Source organism: Sinohyriopsis cumingii, chromosome 15 (assembly GCF_028554795.1).
Source record: "Sinohyriopsis cumingii isolate HCF-2022 chromosome 15, ASM2855479v2, whole genome shotgun sequence".
In the NCBI taxonomy this organism is placed as follows: Eukaryota; Metazoa; Mollusca; class Bivalvia; order Unionida; family Unionidae; genus Sinohyriopsis; species Sinohyriopsis cumingii.
The window spans coordinates 89,153,360-89,167,414 of record NC_142975.1 but is presented as its reverse complement, the minus strand read 5'-3'; the positions used below and the strand labels follow the sequence as shown (position 1 = coordinate 89,167,414).

Sequence of the window (14,055 nt, the reverse complement as noted above, 5' to 3'; positions counted from 1 at the left end):
TTTGTTAACGATCTCAGGAATACCCGATACTATATTCTGCTGTGTTTGTTTGATCGTGTTAATGTTATTTTCTATTATCTGAACTTGATCTGAAAAACTTTTTTCCGTTCTGACTACACCTAACCGGGTATTAATCTTATTGATATCGTTGGCGTTATTAGTAAGATTTGGTATGATTTCAGAAAGTTTCGTGTCGACGACTGGAGGATTCCCAAAGAACTTATCCACGGCCTCATCAGTTTTTGAGAAGTTTCTTCGAAGTCTTGTAAACGCGCCCACGTGAACATCATACTCTGCACGCAGCGTATTTAGTTTACCGTTGACGATGTCCACGTATTGTTTGTTTGACGCATCCTGGTCGGATTCGGGATTTGCTAACGCGGTTATTTTGTTGCCGCTCATGTCAAGTCCGCCGGTCATTACGTCGCCGGATTTTGTTACTTTGTCGCTGACTAGGTCAACAACGAGTTTGTACTGCGCGTCGACGTATTGTTTATTTGCGGCATCTTCGAGACCTTCCGGATTTTTTAGAACGGTTATTTTGTTTCCATTCATGCTGAGTTCGCCGGTCATTACGTCACCGGCTTTTTTCACACATTTATCAACTCCGCTATCAATACTGTCTTTGATGCTTGCGATTGATATATTCGAGTCCTTGATCCGGCCGCCATCACTAAATGCAACGAAGTTATCCTTGGTAGCTCCAAGAACTCTGCGAATTATGTCATTCCACCTAATGTTGCTCGTTCTTAGTTTTCCCTGCTTGTCCTGAAAAATAGCAACTTCATCTGGGTCAACTCCAGCTATATTCAAAAGATTATCGACTTCATCTTTGGTCGCATATTTTGAGAGATCAACATCTGTGCCAGGTTTGACTTTTCTTGTGAAAGGTCTTCCGTAAATATCCACCATTATTCTTATTGCTGTTTTTCAAATGCGTGAGAAGTCCTCGGGAATGCAAAGCATTCTCATCGGAGATTTCCAGGGACTTCCAGAAATGCTAAGCATTGGAAACGCTAGCGTTTCTCGATGCGGTATATTCATACACTACTCGATGCGGAGACGTTGCTGGATTTCTTGAGATTGCATCAAGAACATTTAAAACCTCGCTCCCACAAATGGGCGGATCAATTAATGTTTGTGTTGGTAGCGTCGACTGCCACACTGGAATTGAAAATCCTTTGGATTTCTTAGAAAATCTGCTGTTGAGAGTGCGAGGCACTCCGCGGACATACTTGAGAAACTCAACTGGCGGTGCTAAACCGTACGAATCGAAATAGATAATTCCACGTGGATCGATCGCGTAAGCAACCCAGTGAGTTCCCGGACCATCTTTGTTGTCGAGATTGATAATGCCAGTTTCTGGATTATTCGGCCGCGTCGGTAATTGATCTCGCATAAATACTCCTCTGAAATGTTTTATACGCAATTTTTTAACAGCATCGAGTAAATCAAAATTGCTCAACGGCGTTAGAATTTTTTTGGATACCATGATGCGGGAGTTCCTGGTAGTCTTAGCCCTGATCCGCGAGTGGATCTCCCCTTTTTTTTCTTATACCCGTGTCCGGTTGCTTTCTTTAGTGCCATTCCAGCTGCGGTTCCAACTGCACCAAGTGCTGCGGCTTTTGCTACGGCTGGTGCTGCCGCGGCAATCAACGCCGGTATTGCTGCGAGAAGAGGAAATATTCCACCGGTTTTAGTCATGTCCTTGATAGCTGCAGCAGAGAAATCAAGGCGGATACCGGTTTTTGCTGTTAGTGCCTTATTAAAATGTTTAATCTGAGTATTAGTCAACGACAGCTTGTTTGGACCGCCAGTAATCTGATCTCGTTTTAGTGTTATTGATGTCCCGCACGTGCTTGCGTTCTTTGATTGTATTTTTTTTACCTGACCGGAAGTCAAGGTGACATTAACATGACTGTACGACATTATATTTCAGAAACTAATCTAATTGTTACATGTTTTCTACTGGAGCGTCAATAACTCTCATTCGTCCGCCAACACCTTCAAGCAGCATGGCTTTATCGGAGAGTATAACCGCGACAGCTCTAAAACCACCAACGGGAAACTCACCAACGTTAGCCCGGAAGTGTATATCAACGACAGATTGTTTGGTTAGATCAAGATGTTCCAGCGAAAAGTAATAAATCGGATACAGCGTTGTAAAATCCAGTTGTGATATTTGCAGACCAGTGTCGACATTCTGATCGCGACCCATAAATGACATCAGACGATGATACGCACGCGCTACCTGATTTCGTTCATAATCTATTAATATATCCTCGGATGGTTCTTGATGCCCGTTTATCCGCAGCGAAACCCCAGAGACAGCGAGTTTATCAAATATCATATGCGAATGTATTTGACTATTTACTCGTGCGTTACTCTGGAGTGCTATGAAAATGTGTCGCGGCGCTGACACACCCTGCTGTGATGAGATATGCCACGTAAACTGTCCAATACCGGCACCTTGAATAGAATCTGTTGTTGTTGTCAGCCATGATATCAGTGATTTGCCGCCTTGGTCCATGAAAGAGAGTAATCGTTGCTCTTCAGCGAGTGATGGAGACATTACTGGCATCCATAACGCAAGTTTGAGTAATATTACTTTACCCTGGTTAGTAGCAGGAGCAACAGCGGCAGGAGCATCGACTCGCCAAATAGCGTCGTTGTCATCACCTTTTCGTACGAGTATAACCGAATGTTTGGCTCCGTAAATAACCTTTCTGACATTTCTGCAGAACCCAAAGATGTGAGACAGTGGAATTGCGCATGAGAATTGTCTATTTGCGCCTGATAACATTAATTTACGCGTAGCAAAACCAAGATTGTAATTAGGGTTGGGATGAGGTACCGGCCACACATCAGCATCAGCGTTATCGGCAAAGTTTCTTGGCCGTCTTACAATGCTAGATCTGTGGTCGGGATGATTAGAATTATCCTTAGCAAACATCATAGTCGGACCAGCCGATCTGGTGTAATCATCTGAGTATCGTGCTAATCCGACAATTGTTGTAGCAACGTCAACATTATCCTGAATCGTTTCAATTTCTTTCCCATCAATGCTGTATGAGGCACTTCTGAATAGTGCCATGATGCCATTATTGACAAGACCAACTTGGAATTCATCTCCATATGGTGTATTAGCGTCAACATTTGTTACAATTTGCCCCGTGACTTCAAGAAATGCTTCAGCGGGCAAGAAATATCTACTTGTGTCCTGAACTTGTAATTCAATTCGTCCTCGCTGATTGGGATTTCTTGCTTCGTAAGAATAATACTGATAATCACGCACTGACTCATCTTTTAGTATTGGTGCTTCCATATCAAATGCTGGATCAGATACGCGTTTGAACATTTTTATATAAAATCATCGCAGTCTAAAACGAAGTCCGCTTCCTGATATCAAACTTGTATTTATTTGTTCGGGTGTTTGGGTTATTAATTCCGCGAGTTTTTGATTGGCAGCCTGATTTATTACTTTACTGACGTCCGCGGGCATAAGTTCAGTACTGGCCAGTTTCACCGGTGGCGGTTTTTTTGATCTGCGAATTAACCGTGACAGTCTATCCTTGATTGACGCGAATGCCTTCCCGGCGAGATCACCAACAGATCCAAGGGCTTTATCCTTGATAACATCAATAGCTTTCATCGACAATTGTTTTGCAATCGGTAATGCCTTAGGGGCTATTCTTGAAAACAAACCAGTAATTGTATCACCGAGACCATCACCGTAAGTTGCTCTGTAGACTGGTAATCGCGAGTTCACTACGCGGACTTGTAACACACGAGCGTGTCCGGGTTGAGAATTGTGCACGATCATTTTATTTAATTATTGTTTCTCTAACTAAATTTGCTAGTCGCTGTGGTAACCATCCGCGAGTTCATCAATGAGTCCCCGGTAAACGCCGATATCCATAATTCCGCTCTGAAATAGTTGCTGACAAATATTTGCGGCTTCATTTATGATTTCCGGAGAGTTGTTTCCGGCGCGTCTTCCTCCGATGAGAACTTCCAACCGTGATACGTCATTGACGATATTGTCAGGACAGATGTGGTTGTTATATCCGCGACCAGTGTAACCTTTTCCTATTTTCCTTATTTCCTTTTGTACCCTTTTAATATCAGAAATTACATCATTTTTCTGAGCTATTTTATCTGATAAAACCATTTTAGCAGAAGTACCCTTCAATGTTTTTTGTTCTTCTATTTCATCGTTTAATTCTCTTAATATATCATTTAAATTGGCTAGTTCCCCCTCTAATTTTTTTCTTTTTTCTGATATATTTGGGGGGATGGACGAAACAGGAGTGGTAAAATCATCATCAGGAGCGCTAGCCCCCATTTGTTCAGGTGATGAAATTTCAGGCACTGGATCAGGCAGTGTCATTTGCAGGATTTGAGCTTGTGTTTTCTTCGCCGGTATTTTTGCCTGCTTTTTCATTTCCTTTTCCTGAATTTTTTTCTTCTTTTCTTCATCCCTTTCCTGCTTTTTCATTTCCATTTTCTGTATTTTTGCCTGCCTTTCCCTTTCCTTTGCCCTCATTTGTTGGTCTCTTAGTTCCTTATTAACCCCAATTACGCCAGTTTTTATAAAATTATAGGTATCATCAGTGCTAGATATTCGAGAAATACCCCTGTTTACTTTGTAAACATAATCCCTCCAATCATTCAGGGTTATACCCGAGGCAGCTCCTGGTTTCAGAAAATTTTGCCGGTTAGGATAATTTAAGACAATCCAAGCAGAAAACTCCTTAAGTTCATCCACGTTAGTAAGCGGAATATTTTTTATCTCAGTAATACCATCTTCGGTAAATTTATTAATAAATGTTTCCTTAGCAACTGTCACTACTCCGGCGGCACCTGGATCAACTACAGCACCTTCATCTACCTGTTGCTGTTTAAGTTCTTCTATTGCTTGAAGTAACCCTCGTTTTGTTTTGGTAGGGTCAGCAGGATCAGGTTTTCCTACAATTGCAGTTTTAACTTCACCAGTAGCTGCTGTAATAGGCTTAAATAATTCCTCCGCGGATGTTGCAAACTCAACTTGCGCTTCTTGTCTTGCTTTTAATTTTTCTCTGACGGAATCACGGACAGGAATAAATTTTTTAATCGCGGCTAGTCGTTGTCGTGCCAATCTAGTTGTGAATGCTTCTCCAATATTTGCCATTATTTATTTGTCCACGATTTAATTTCCCCGCGAAAACTCTTCGAGGGATCGGGGACATTTTTTTTTGTCCTGTATTCTGAATAGAAGGGTTTATTTGTCGAAATAAGCCCTCTATCGGGAAAAGTTTCCGTGAAAGGGTTTATTGTGAAAATAGTTTCGGTCTGTTCCCCCCCTCTGCTGCTCGTCAGACATAATAGGACCTATTCTGAGAGACCACCTGTCTTGAAAAAAAACCTTTGTGTTGGCAGTCATCCCTTATGACTTGTCCTGTCATTTCTTTTATTGCATTAAAGATATTACATTCGCGTTATTTACATAAGTGTATTAGCATGACGCACCCCACCCACCCCCAGTGGCCGAGTGGTCTAAAGCGCTCACCGTTGCGGATCACTGCCATCTCACCTCTATTGGCGTGGGTTCGAGTCTCGGATTTGGCCAAAGTAGGTTTGTGAGAAAGCTTAGCAGTAGCTTCTCGGTGGTTCTTTCCGTGGTTTTCCCCGAGTTCTTCCTCCATCATTAATACTGGCCGCCATGTATAGTCTATCTTGTGATGAAAAATGGCGTTAAACCCTACAACAACAACAACAACATTAGCATGACGATTAACTAATTGATTTTGTGGTAATGGCTGACTAAATTTTTTTAAAGGTCTAGTGAAAACATGTATCCAGCAAATACTGTAACCAATGCGTAAGGTCTGCTTTTCATTAAAGTATTTTTAAATGTTCTGTTTACTTCAAGAAACATTTATATTCCTAAATAGAGAATTACATTAATGCATTGTAACCTCTCAACATTGACTCTAGCAAGCTAGCATTGTGCTAGTTATATTTCTGATATACCTGTATATTGGTGGCTGAAAGAAAATGAGTTTCTTGTTGGTGATATTTTGTTGTTGAAAATAGTTATTTTTTTGTCTTATGGGAATTAAAATACCTTGATTACTTTGAGAGTATTACAGCTATCAAAATGCAGCTAGTACCGAATTGCTGACTTTGAACATATGTCATAGAACTCCAGTTCTTTTCCTTGAAATATACCATACTCAGCCCACTTTAAATAATTGATTAATTGGTTATTTTTAACGACACTTTAAATATACTGCTAGCTGTATCATGCAGAGAACACACAAAGGCAGCCAAATCACACATTGGTTTGTGTGGGTATCGAACATGTAACTCTAGCATTACACGTCCAATGTTATACCATCTGAGCTACCAATTTACACATTCTTATGTGTATATTTTAGTGAGACTTTCTGTGTTAATACATGTAAAATGCACAAATTACATAAATCCACGTTAAAGCAGGAATGTAAAGATGTAAAGTGAGACGCCCCCCCCCCCCCTCCGAAACAGAACTTGCCCGAAAATGTCCTGACAGAAAGTTTAAAAAATATAGAAATCTCCATGTTGCAGGTCCTGAAATCAAGGACTCACAAAAGGTATATATATATATATATATATATATATATATATATATATATATATATATATATATATATATATATATATTGCTCCCTCCTTGGAGGGAGGGTGACAGGGGAAAGACGCAGACATTAAACAGCATGGGGGACGAAAATAACAGCACAGCTCTTGTGGGAACTTTATACTGACACTTGAAGTCCCTATTCCAAATTTCGCTGATCATCATTGCTGCAATGTTAAGATCTGATAACGCTTTGAAATCGGAAGCAACAGTTTCATGGGTTTCTCCCACTGACTAATTAACCAACTTTTTTGCACCGTGGTGTTTGTTCCGCCTGTGTTTTTGAATTTTGTAATGTAACTCATTTTCTAATAATTTTCAACGACTTTCTCCTATATGCAGTTTTCAGTAGCTTAACCGTGTGATAATCCAAACCATGTGATAATCCAAATCTCGGGATTTTCTTTGTTAGTAGATTAAAGGGTCCTCAGGATACGTTAGGTTTCTAAAGTATGGTCCTGAAGCGATTATGGGTGCCCTCTGGCGACTTTTTTTTCAAAAAGTAGTCCCCAAGACTGTTTAGATTTTTTTTTTTAAATGGCGTCCCAGAAGATAAATTTTGGTGAATAATAAGGGTTGTCTGGTTCAGGAAAAATTCCTCAAAATGTTACCTTAAAAAGATTTGCCTACATTGAAATTTCTTTCTCATTGAACAGTGCATGTTGTCAACGAGAGAGTTTGGTTACATGTCGTTCCCTGATGACAATGAACACGTTTAATCGTTGTAGGATATTTTAACCGAGTTCAGCATATGAAATCTTGCTAGTGATTCAAAATACAAATGTGGCACACATTTGTTTTTAAATTGGCAAAAATAAGACACATAACTGGTGACAAGAGGTAATCGTTGTTTTTAATTTCCTTCTATCAAAGTCTTGTTAAACCAGCCAGACAAATAACAGGTGGTCATTGGGATTATAACCTCCAATATCACTCTTATCTTTGAGAGTGAAATCGATTACTTTATAAAACCAAAGATCCAGCAGCCCGTTTGTGCATCCCTATAACTCACTGGCAATTAAACAGATGTTCTTGAAAATGATAAAGCGCTATCTGCCTAAAAAAGTGAAAGTAGTTCATCACATGCCAGGCAATATTTGAAGAACACTTGATAAATTACTTCTATTGATCGCACACATATGGATGTTCAATTCACTATTGATATCTCTCCTGGATAAAAGTCTAAGAGCAGTTTAGTATTGGAACAAGGTTGAAAAAATTCGAGAGAAAAAAATTCTCGCTGTCCCAAATGGAGATTGGAATGAGTATGTACACAACGTTTGGTTTGATCCGTGTGTTGATGTGCCACGCATTAATGCTTATTTTAATTGATCTAGTTATACTGTCAGACAAATTTCCAGGAGCAGTATAATTGTTATGTGTTGGACCCATTGCTGAAAAAAAGTATTTAAACATATTTTATTTTATTTGATTGTCGACTTAAATGAAGTTTCATAAAAACATTTGGACACCCACCTCTATTTTTTGACAGAATTTATTATGTACATTGTGTGTGAGCAGTTTTCATTGCCAAGCAAGACTTAAATTTGCCATGAACTGTTTTTTTTGGTTTGTTTTCTTTTCGGCCTTAGTTTTGATACAATTATCTAAACAATAATATACATGAAAATCTGTGTTGGTCCAAGGGAAATAATCCAATAAGCTTTGTACCGGGTCTGAGAATTTGACACAGGTGTAAAGCACAGGTGTAAGATTACAGGTAACAAGGTGATTAGTGTATACAATGGTGTCACTCTGTTTACGTTTGTTCTTCATCAACTTAGCTATTTATCTAGGGGTGGGTGGAATGCTGTGAAATATTATATGCTGATATTTTTATGTGTGACATAGGTACTCGTGCTATTCTTAAATGTTATTTGTTCAAACTGGTATTATTTCCGTAAGTAGCATTTCTTAGCACATGATAGAATAAGTTGTAAGCATTGGACTTATTGATGGGTTATTGCATATATAAAAAAAAAAACCACTCACATGCCTGACTAGAGTAATTATTATTTTTATTACTTTACATGTAGTGTAATTTATATTTAGAAATTTTTGCTCGCTCACTCAGGAAACTTTTTTTCCCTCTTAATAGTTTCACATTTGTTTTTGTATTCGATAACATGGGTTCTTAACTGAAGAATTGAATGCAACATTTATTTCAACTCTTTAAGACATTAATAGTGGAAGTGGACATATTCTTGTTCACTACTTCTTAGAAAACCATGATATTCCTCAGATTGTATTTCATTAAGAACCTACAATTTAATTTTTATTTAACAAAATTACCTGTAACTGTTCTTTTCCAAACGAATCCATCTTTAACGCATTTTGTCTACAAAGCTTTTGATCATTTCTGTTTCTCAAAGGCAACTTCTAAAAATTGCCTGGTTTCCATGCTGTATTTTTTTATATGTAATGGACATGTTTTGGCACTTTGTAACTGTCATTGAAAATGTTATGCCATGAATAAAAAAATTATGTATTATATTAAATTAAATTGGGCACTGCTTAACATAGTTTTCATGTATTCCCCAAGCTTGAACTAAAAATATATATAATGTTGCATGTCTATTTATTTTTTGCATTCATAGCTACCAACACTGAAATGGATGACTGTATGAGTCAATTGATTGACATATTTTGTTTTCAGTATCAAAAATGTTGATTTCACCTGATAAGAGACCCTAAACAAAGTGTGTATTCTTGATTAATAATGGCATTAAGATGCATTCAAGAATCAACTGTCTGAGTCAGAGAAATTAGGATATTTGTTAGCAATGGAAAAATAACAACACCCAGACGGTTAATTCCCCATGAAGAAAGAACACAGAAGGTGTTTAGTTTTGAAACAAAAGAACTATTTAGAAAGCGTTAAGTGTCCTAAATTTGAGCTGTAGATTGTATTTAATGTAACTGAAAAAGGCGTTGACACGGTTGTAGTGTAAAGTATCAACTTATTCGATGATACGGCAATCGCGAGTAATGTGCCAGGTAAAGTTAGGATCTGAACAGGTATTTATGCTTGTCTCGTCATCTAAATTGTCAGCGTTAGAAGGCAGCCATAGCTCATTAAACCTGGAGACATATATACGGAATAGGAGCTAGATTGTTTCTACTCTTTATTGGAAGGTATGTCCAGGATTTGTGACTGAATATTATAAATATGGGCGTTTGACTTCTATTTCTGCTGAACATATTGCCATTAATATATTTAAAGAAATGAATGTAAATTAATGTCTTAATTAATACTTGTTGATATTATAATGATTTATTGGTAGACTTGGGTCTCTCTCTCTCTCTCTGTGAAAAGTACAAAAACTTACGAACTCCATCTTATGTTTTTATGGCTGTTCTATATGGAACACTAAGAACACGATTTGCTCATAGAGTGTTACAAATTCATGAATAACGTATCAGATGTGATATACTTATAGATTTTGGCTGCTCGTATAATTTATATAAAAGTATAATTAAAAAGTATTGATCACTTGGAATGCTCACTGATAAGTATTGATCTCTTAGAACACCCAATGATAAATTTGGAACACGAATTATAAATATATGGATATAGGTTAGACATAATTAAGACGAATTCATTACAAAAAATCTGGTATTATTATAGAACAGGGACGTCTTCATTTGATTGATCAGTCCATCTGTCAAAGCCATCCCAACAAGCAATTTAGCAAAATTTAATAACAACACTAAAGATGTTTGTAACAAAAATTTGAAACATGCAATTTGTTTTCAAAAAGCTTAAATATTTTTTAAACAATTGGAACCATGAGTGACGATATTATTTAAATATAATTCTTTTGAAAAGAAAAGGGTTGAAGATGCATGTGGATTTTCTAGGACTGTTGGTGTCAGCGACAAATATTTTTGTCCTTTTGAAGAGTTAGAAATTAATCAAGATTTTATTTGATCGCAGGTCCACTACAGATTATTTAGAAATCTCCAACCACACGAGGAAATGCTTCTGTACCTAAATGAAGGCCTGTACAACAAGGTGGACAAGATAAACCTGAATCTTAGCAAGACTGTTAAAATGGAGGAAGGTGAGTGCCATTTGTTGTTTGGTTTGGGGTTTTCTAGCATAGCAATGTAGGTTATTTACTTTCGAGGCAGTCTGAGTAAATTGCTTACCAAAGACACGCCACAGTAGCTGACGAAGGCTAACCCGATTCTAGTATTCGAATTCGCACCGTTTCAGTCGTGAGTCTGGCATACAAGTAGTTGACCCAACAAGGCCCCTGTTTTCATTAGTTTTTATACCACATACCTTTTACCAGTGCCTTTTACCAGGACAGACAAGACAGACAGACAGACGGACAAACATACAAAAGGTATACATAATTTATAATATACTGGCAGTTAGTTTTCAATAACCTTTAAAATGATAATGAAAATTGGCAGCAAGACAGATTAGATGGAGATGCTTTTGTGCCTTGTGTCAGACAGACAGACAGAGAAATAGGCGAAGATGGAAACAGAAATAATTTGCCGAATGAGATATTAATTTCCACGCACTTGACTATACTTAGTAAAATTACAACTAAAATTAAATTTTAAAGGATCTTGCATGAGAAGAAATTATCAGGAAAAAATGTAAATCAACCATGCCTTGTTGAAAAGTTAACCTTGATTATTACATCAGTTCCTCATCATTCTTAAATCTGGAACTTATCTTAATTTTATATATATATATATATATATATATATATATATATATATATATATATATATATATATATATATATATATATATATATATATATATATATATAAACTTCCAGTTTTAAGTTGAGTTAAATGGTAAGGATAGTAAAGGAAACATGGATAGGTGTAAAACATAGGTAAAACATAGTGAAGCTTTCAGTATATGACGAAATCTTTCTTAAACATAATTGAAAATGTCTGAGTGTTTTTTCTTGTGATATGATCATGCATATCTTTGAGAGGTTTTCTCCTGTATTAACTGAGACAGACAAGAAAGTAAAGGGATTTTTGTGTTGAAAACGTTTAGAATAAATTATATATTTTACTTGACAGTATCTCGACTTGGTGTTATGCTGTGTCATCTAGGCTGAATTGGACAGTGTGTCTGTCATTATCTCGAGATGGCATTAAGGCACAGATAAATGATAAAAAGTGAAATTAGAAACTCACTTTTGTAGAAGGCCTATAATCCACAGTCACAGTGATCTGAAATGTAGCAAAATACTTCTCAGAGACATCTACAGTCCATTATAGTGTTCTCCCAGTATAACAATATAAAGTTGTGTAAATAGAAAAGAAAGGTACAAATTGTGGATTTATAATGCATGTGTCCATAAATTACTTTATCGTCATTGTGTCAGGACAGTCTACATGGACAAGATGGTATCAGTAATTTTAATGTACCCAATATACTGTACTTGGTTACGCCTTATTTGCCAAAATAGGGTTGCTTTGATTGTTTGGTTAGGAAGACTGGTTAAGGAAGGATAGAAAACATCCATGTAATAGAAGTTCTCAATTAAACAAAAACAGTATAAACTATTTCTGACATTAGCAGTCCTTTAAACTGTATGTGGCCATTACAGAATATCTAATCATGTTAGTGTACTAGTAGTTTGTTTATGTGTACTAACAGCACTGTTTTTGTGTACAACCATTGCTATTTGTGTGTATGACCAGTATTGTTTGTGTGTACAACCAGTACTTTTGTGTATACTACCAGTTTGTGTGTACTGTTTGTGTGTACAGCCAGTACTGTTGTGTACTACTGGTCCAGTTTGTATGTACTACAAGTACTGTTAATTTTGTATTGCCAGTCCTGTTTATATATTGCCAGTACTGTTTGTGCGTATTGTGAGTACGGTTTGTATGTATTGCCAGTACTGTTTGTGTGTATTGACAGTACTGTTTGTGTTTACTGTTTGTGTATTGCCAGTTCTGTTAGTGTGTATCGCCAGTACTGTTTGTGTATTGTCAGTACTGTTTGTATGTACTACCAGTACTGTTTGTGTGTATTCCCAGTACTGTTTGTGTGTATTGCAAGTACTGTTTGTGTGCATTGCAAGTACTGTTTGTGTGTATTCCCAGTTCTGTTAGTGTGTATCGCCAGTACTGTTTGTGTATTGTCAGTACTGTTTGTATGTACTACCAGTACTGTTTGTGTGTATTCCCAGTACTGTTTGTGTGTATTGCAAGTACTGTTTGTGTGTATTGCAAGTACTGTTTGTATGTATTGCCAGTCTTCACATCACCAAATCACACTGATTATGACTGAGATTAAGAATTACAATGTTACATAACTAAAATAAAGATAATTCATTGTTATACCGAGATTAAATAATTCAGAATTTAGATATGTGACAAAATTGGTACACCAGTATAAAAAAAACTAAAACTGAAGTCTTATTATACATGGCCAAGTTCATATATTTTACCATGAAAGGTTATTAGAAATAAAAAAAATAATAACAGTTTCAACAGTGTTTATTTTAGGAACAATTTTATTTTTAAGGGGTGAGCAGAATAATACTTGACAGAAATATTTAAGGTCAGCCATTACTAAAATAGATTTTAGAAGTAACAGTAATGGACTTGATGTCAGGTAATATGCTATAAGCATTTTTATATTTGGCAGATCAAATGCTCGTACATGCATTTGAGATGCAGCTGAAACTTAAAAATGTGGTTATAGCCTGGTCCACCCTGCATTATTCATGGTTATACCGTGGTCCACCCTGCATTATTCATGGTTATAGCCTGGTCCACCCTGCATTATTCATGGTTATAGCCTGGTCCACCCTGCATTATTCATGGTTATACCCTGGTCCACCCGGCATTATTCATGGCATTGGCTGCAGAAGAAGGCTAAATACTAAACAGCTGATTCATGAGAAATGAATCCATTCTGCTTTGCTGAAATATGTAGAATTTTACCAATGATTTGCAGTACAGTAATGAAAAATTTAGCAATTGCACAAAAATATAAAAGCTAATAATTTCACATTTTTTGTACAGTTAACTCTGTTGACTTTGTGAATGCATGACAGTTAAGTTTGAACCATGACAAGACATTTTTCATGACTTTCCAAATTTAACTGGAGGTATAATTTATCATCCTGAATCTGACTTAAACAAAATGCCAATTTTCCAATAACAATGAATTCATACAAAACAAAAACAAATACAAAGAAAAAATATTTGGAGAAGGAAAAAGGTTATATTTGACTAGGAGGAGAGAAATTATCTGGTTTTTAGTATAGTACATAATCTCCACTAGCATAAATTGAGACTTTTCAATGCATCCTAGCCCAAACTTAATGGTCTGTTGAACATAATCTGATAAATCATCACCCCCAAATCCCATGTCAATACTGATAGATGTTTTCATTTGG

General features: G+C 36.8%; 1 protein-coding gene across 3 annotated transcripts in view; it reads left to right on the top strand.

Moving 5' to 3' along the window:
• LOC149782269 (histone-lysine N-methyltransferase PRDM16-like) overlaps nt 1-14,055 on the top strand; it is an 82,273-nt gene that overhangs the window by 50,345 nt on the left and 17,873 nt on the right. For all 3 annotated transcript variants that reach the window (XM_089933644.1, XM_089933645.1, XM_089933646.1), the window contains one exon: nt 10,596-10,722. In XM_089933644.1, the coding sequence (XP_089789770.1) occupies nt 10,596-10,722 (127 nt within the window). The remainder of the gene's footprint in view (nt 1-10,595; nt 10,723-14,055) is intronic.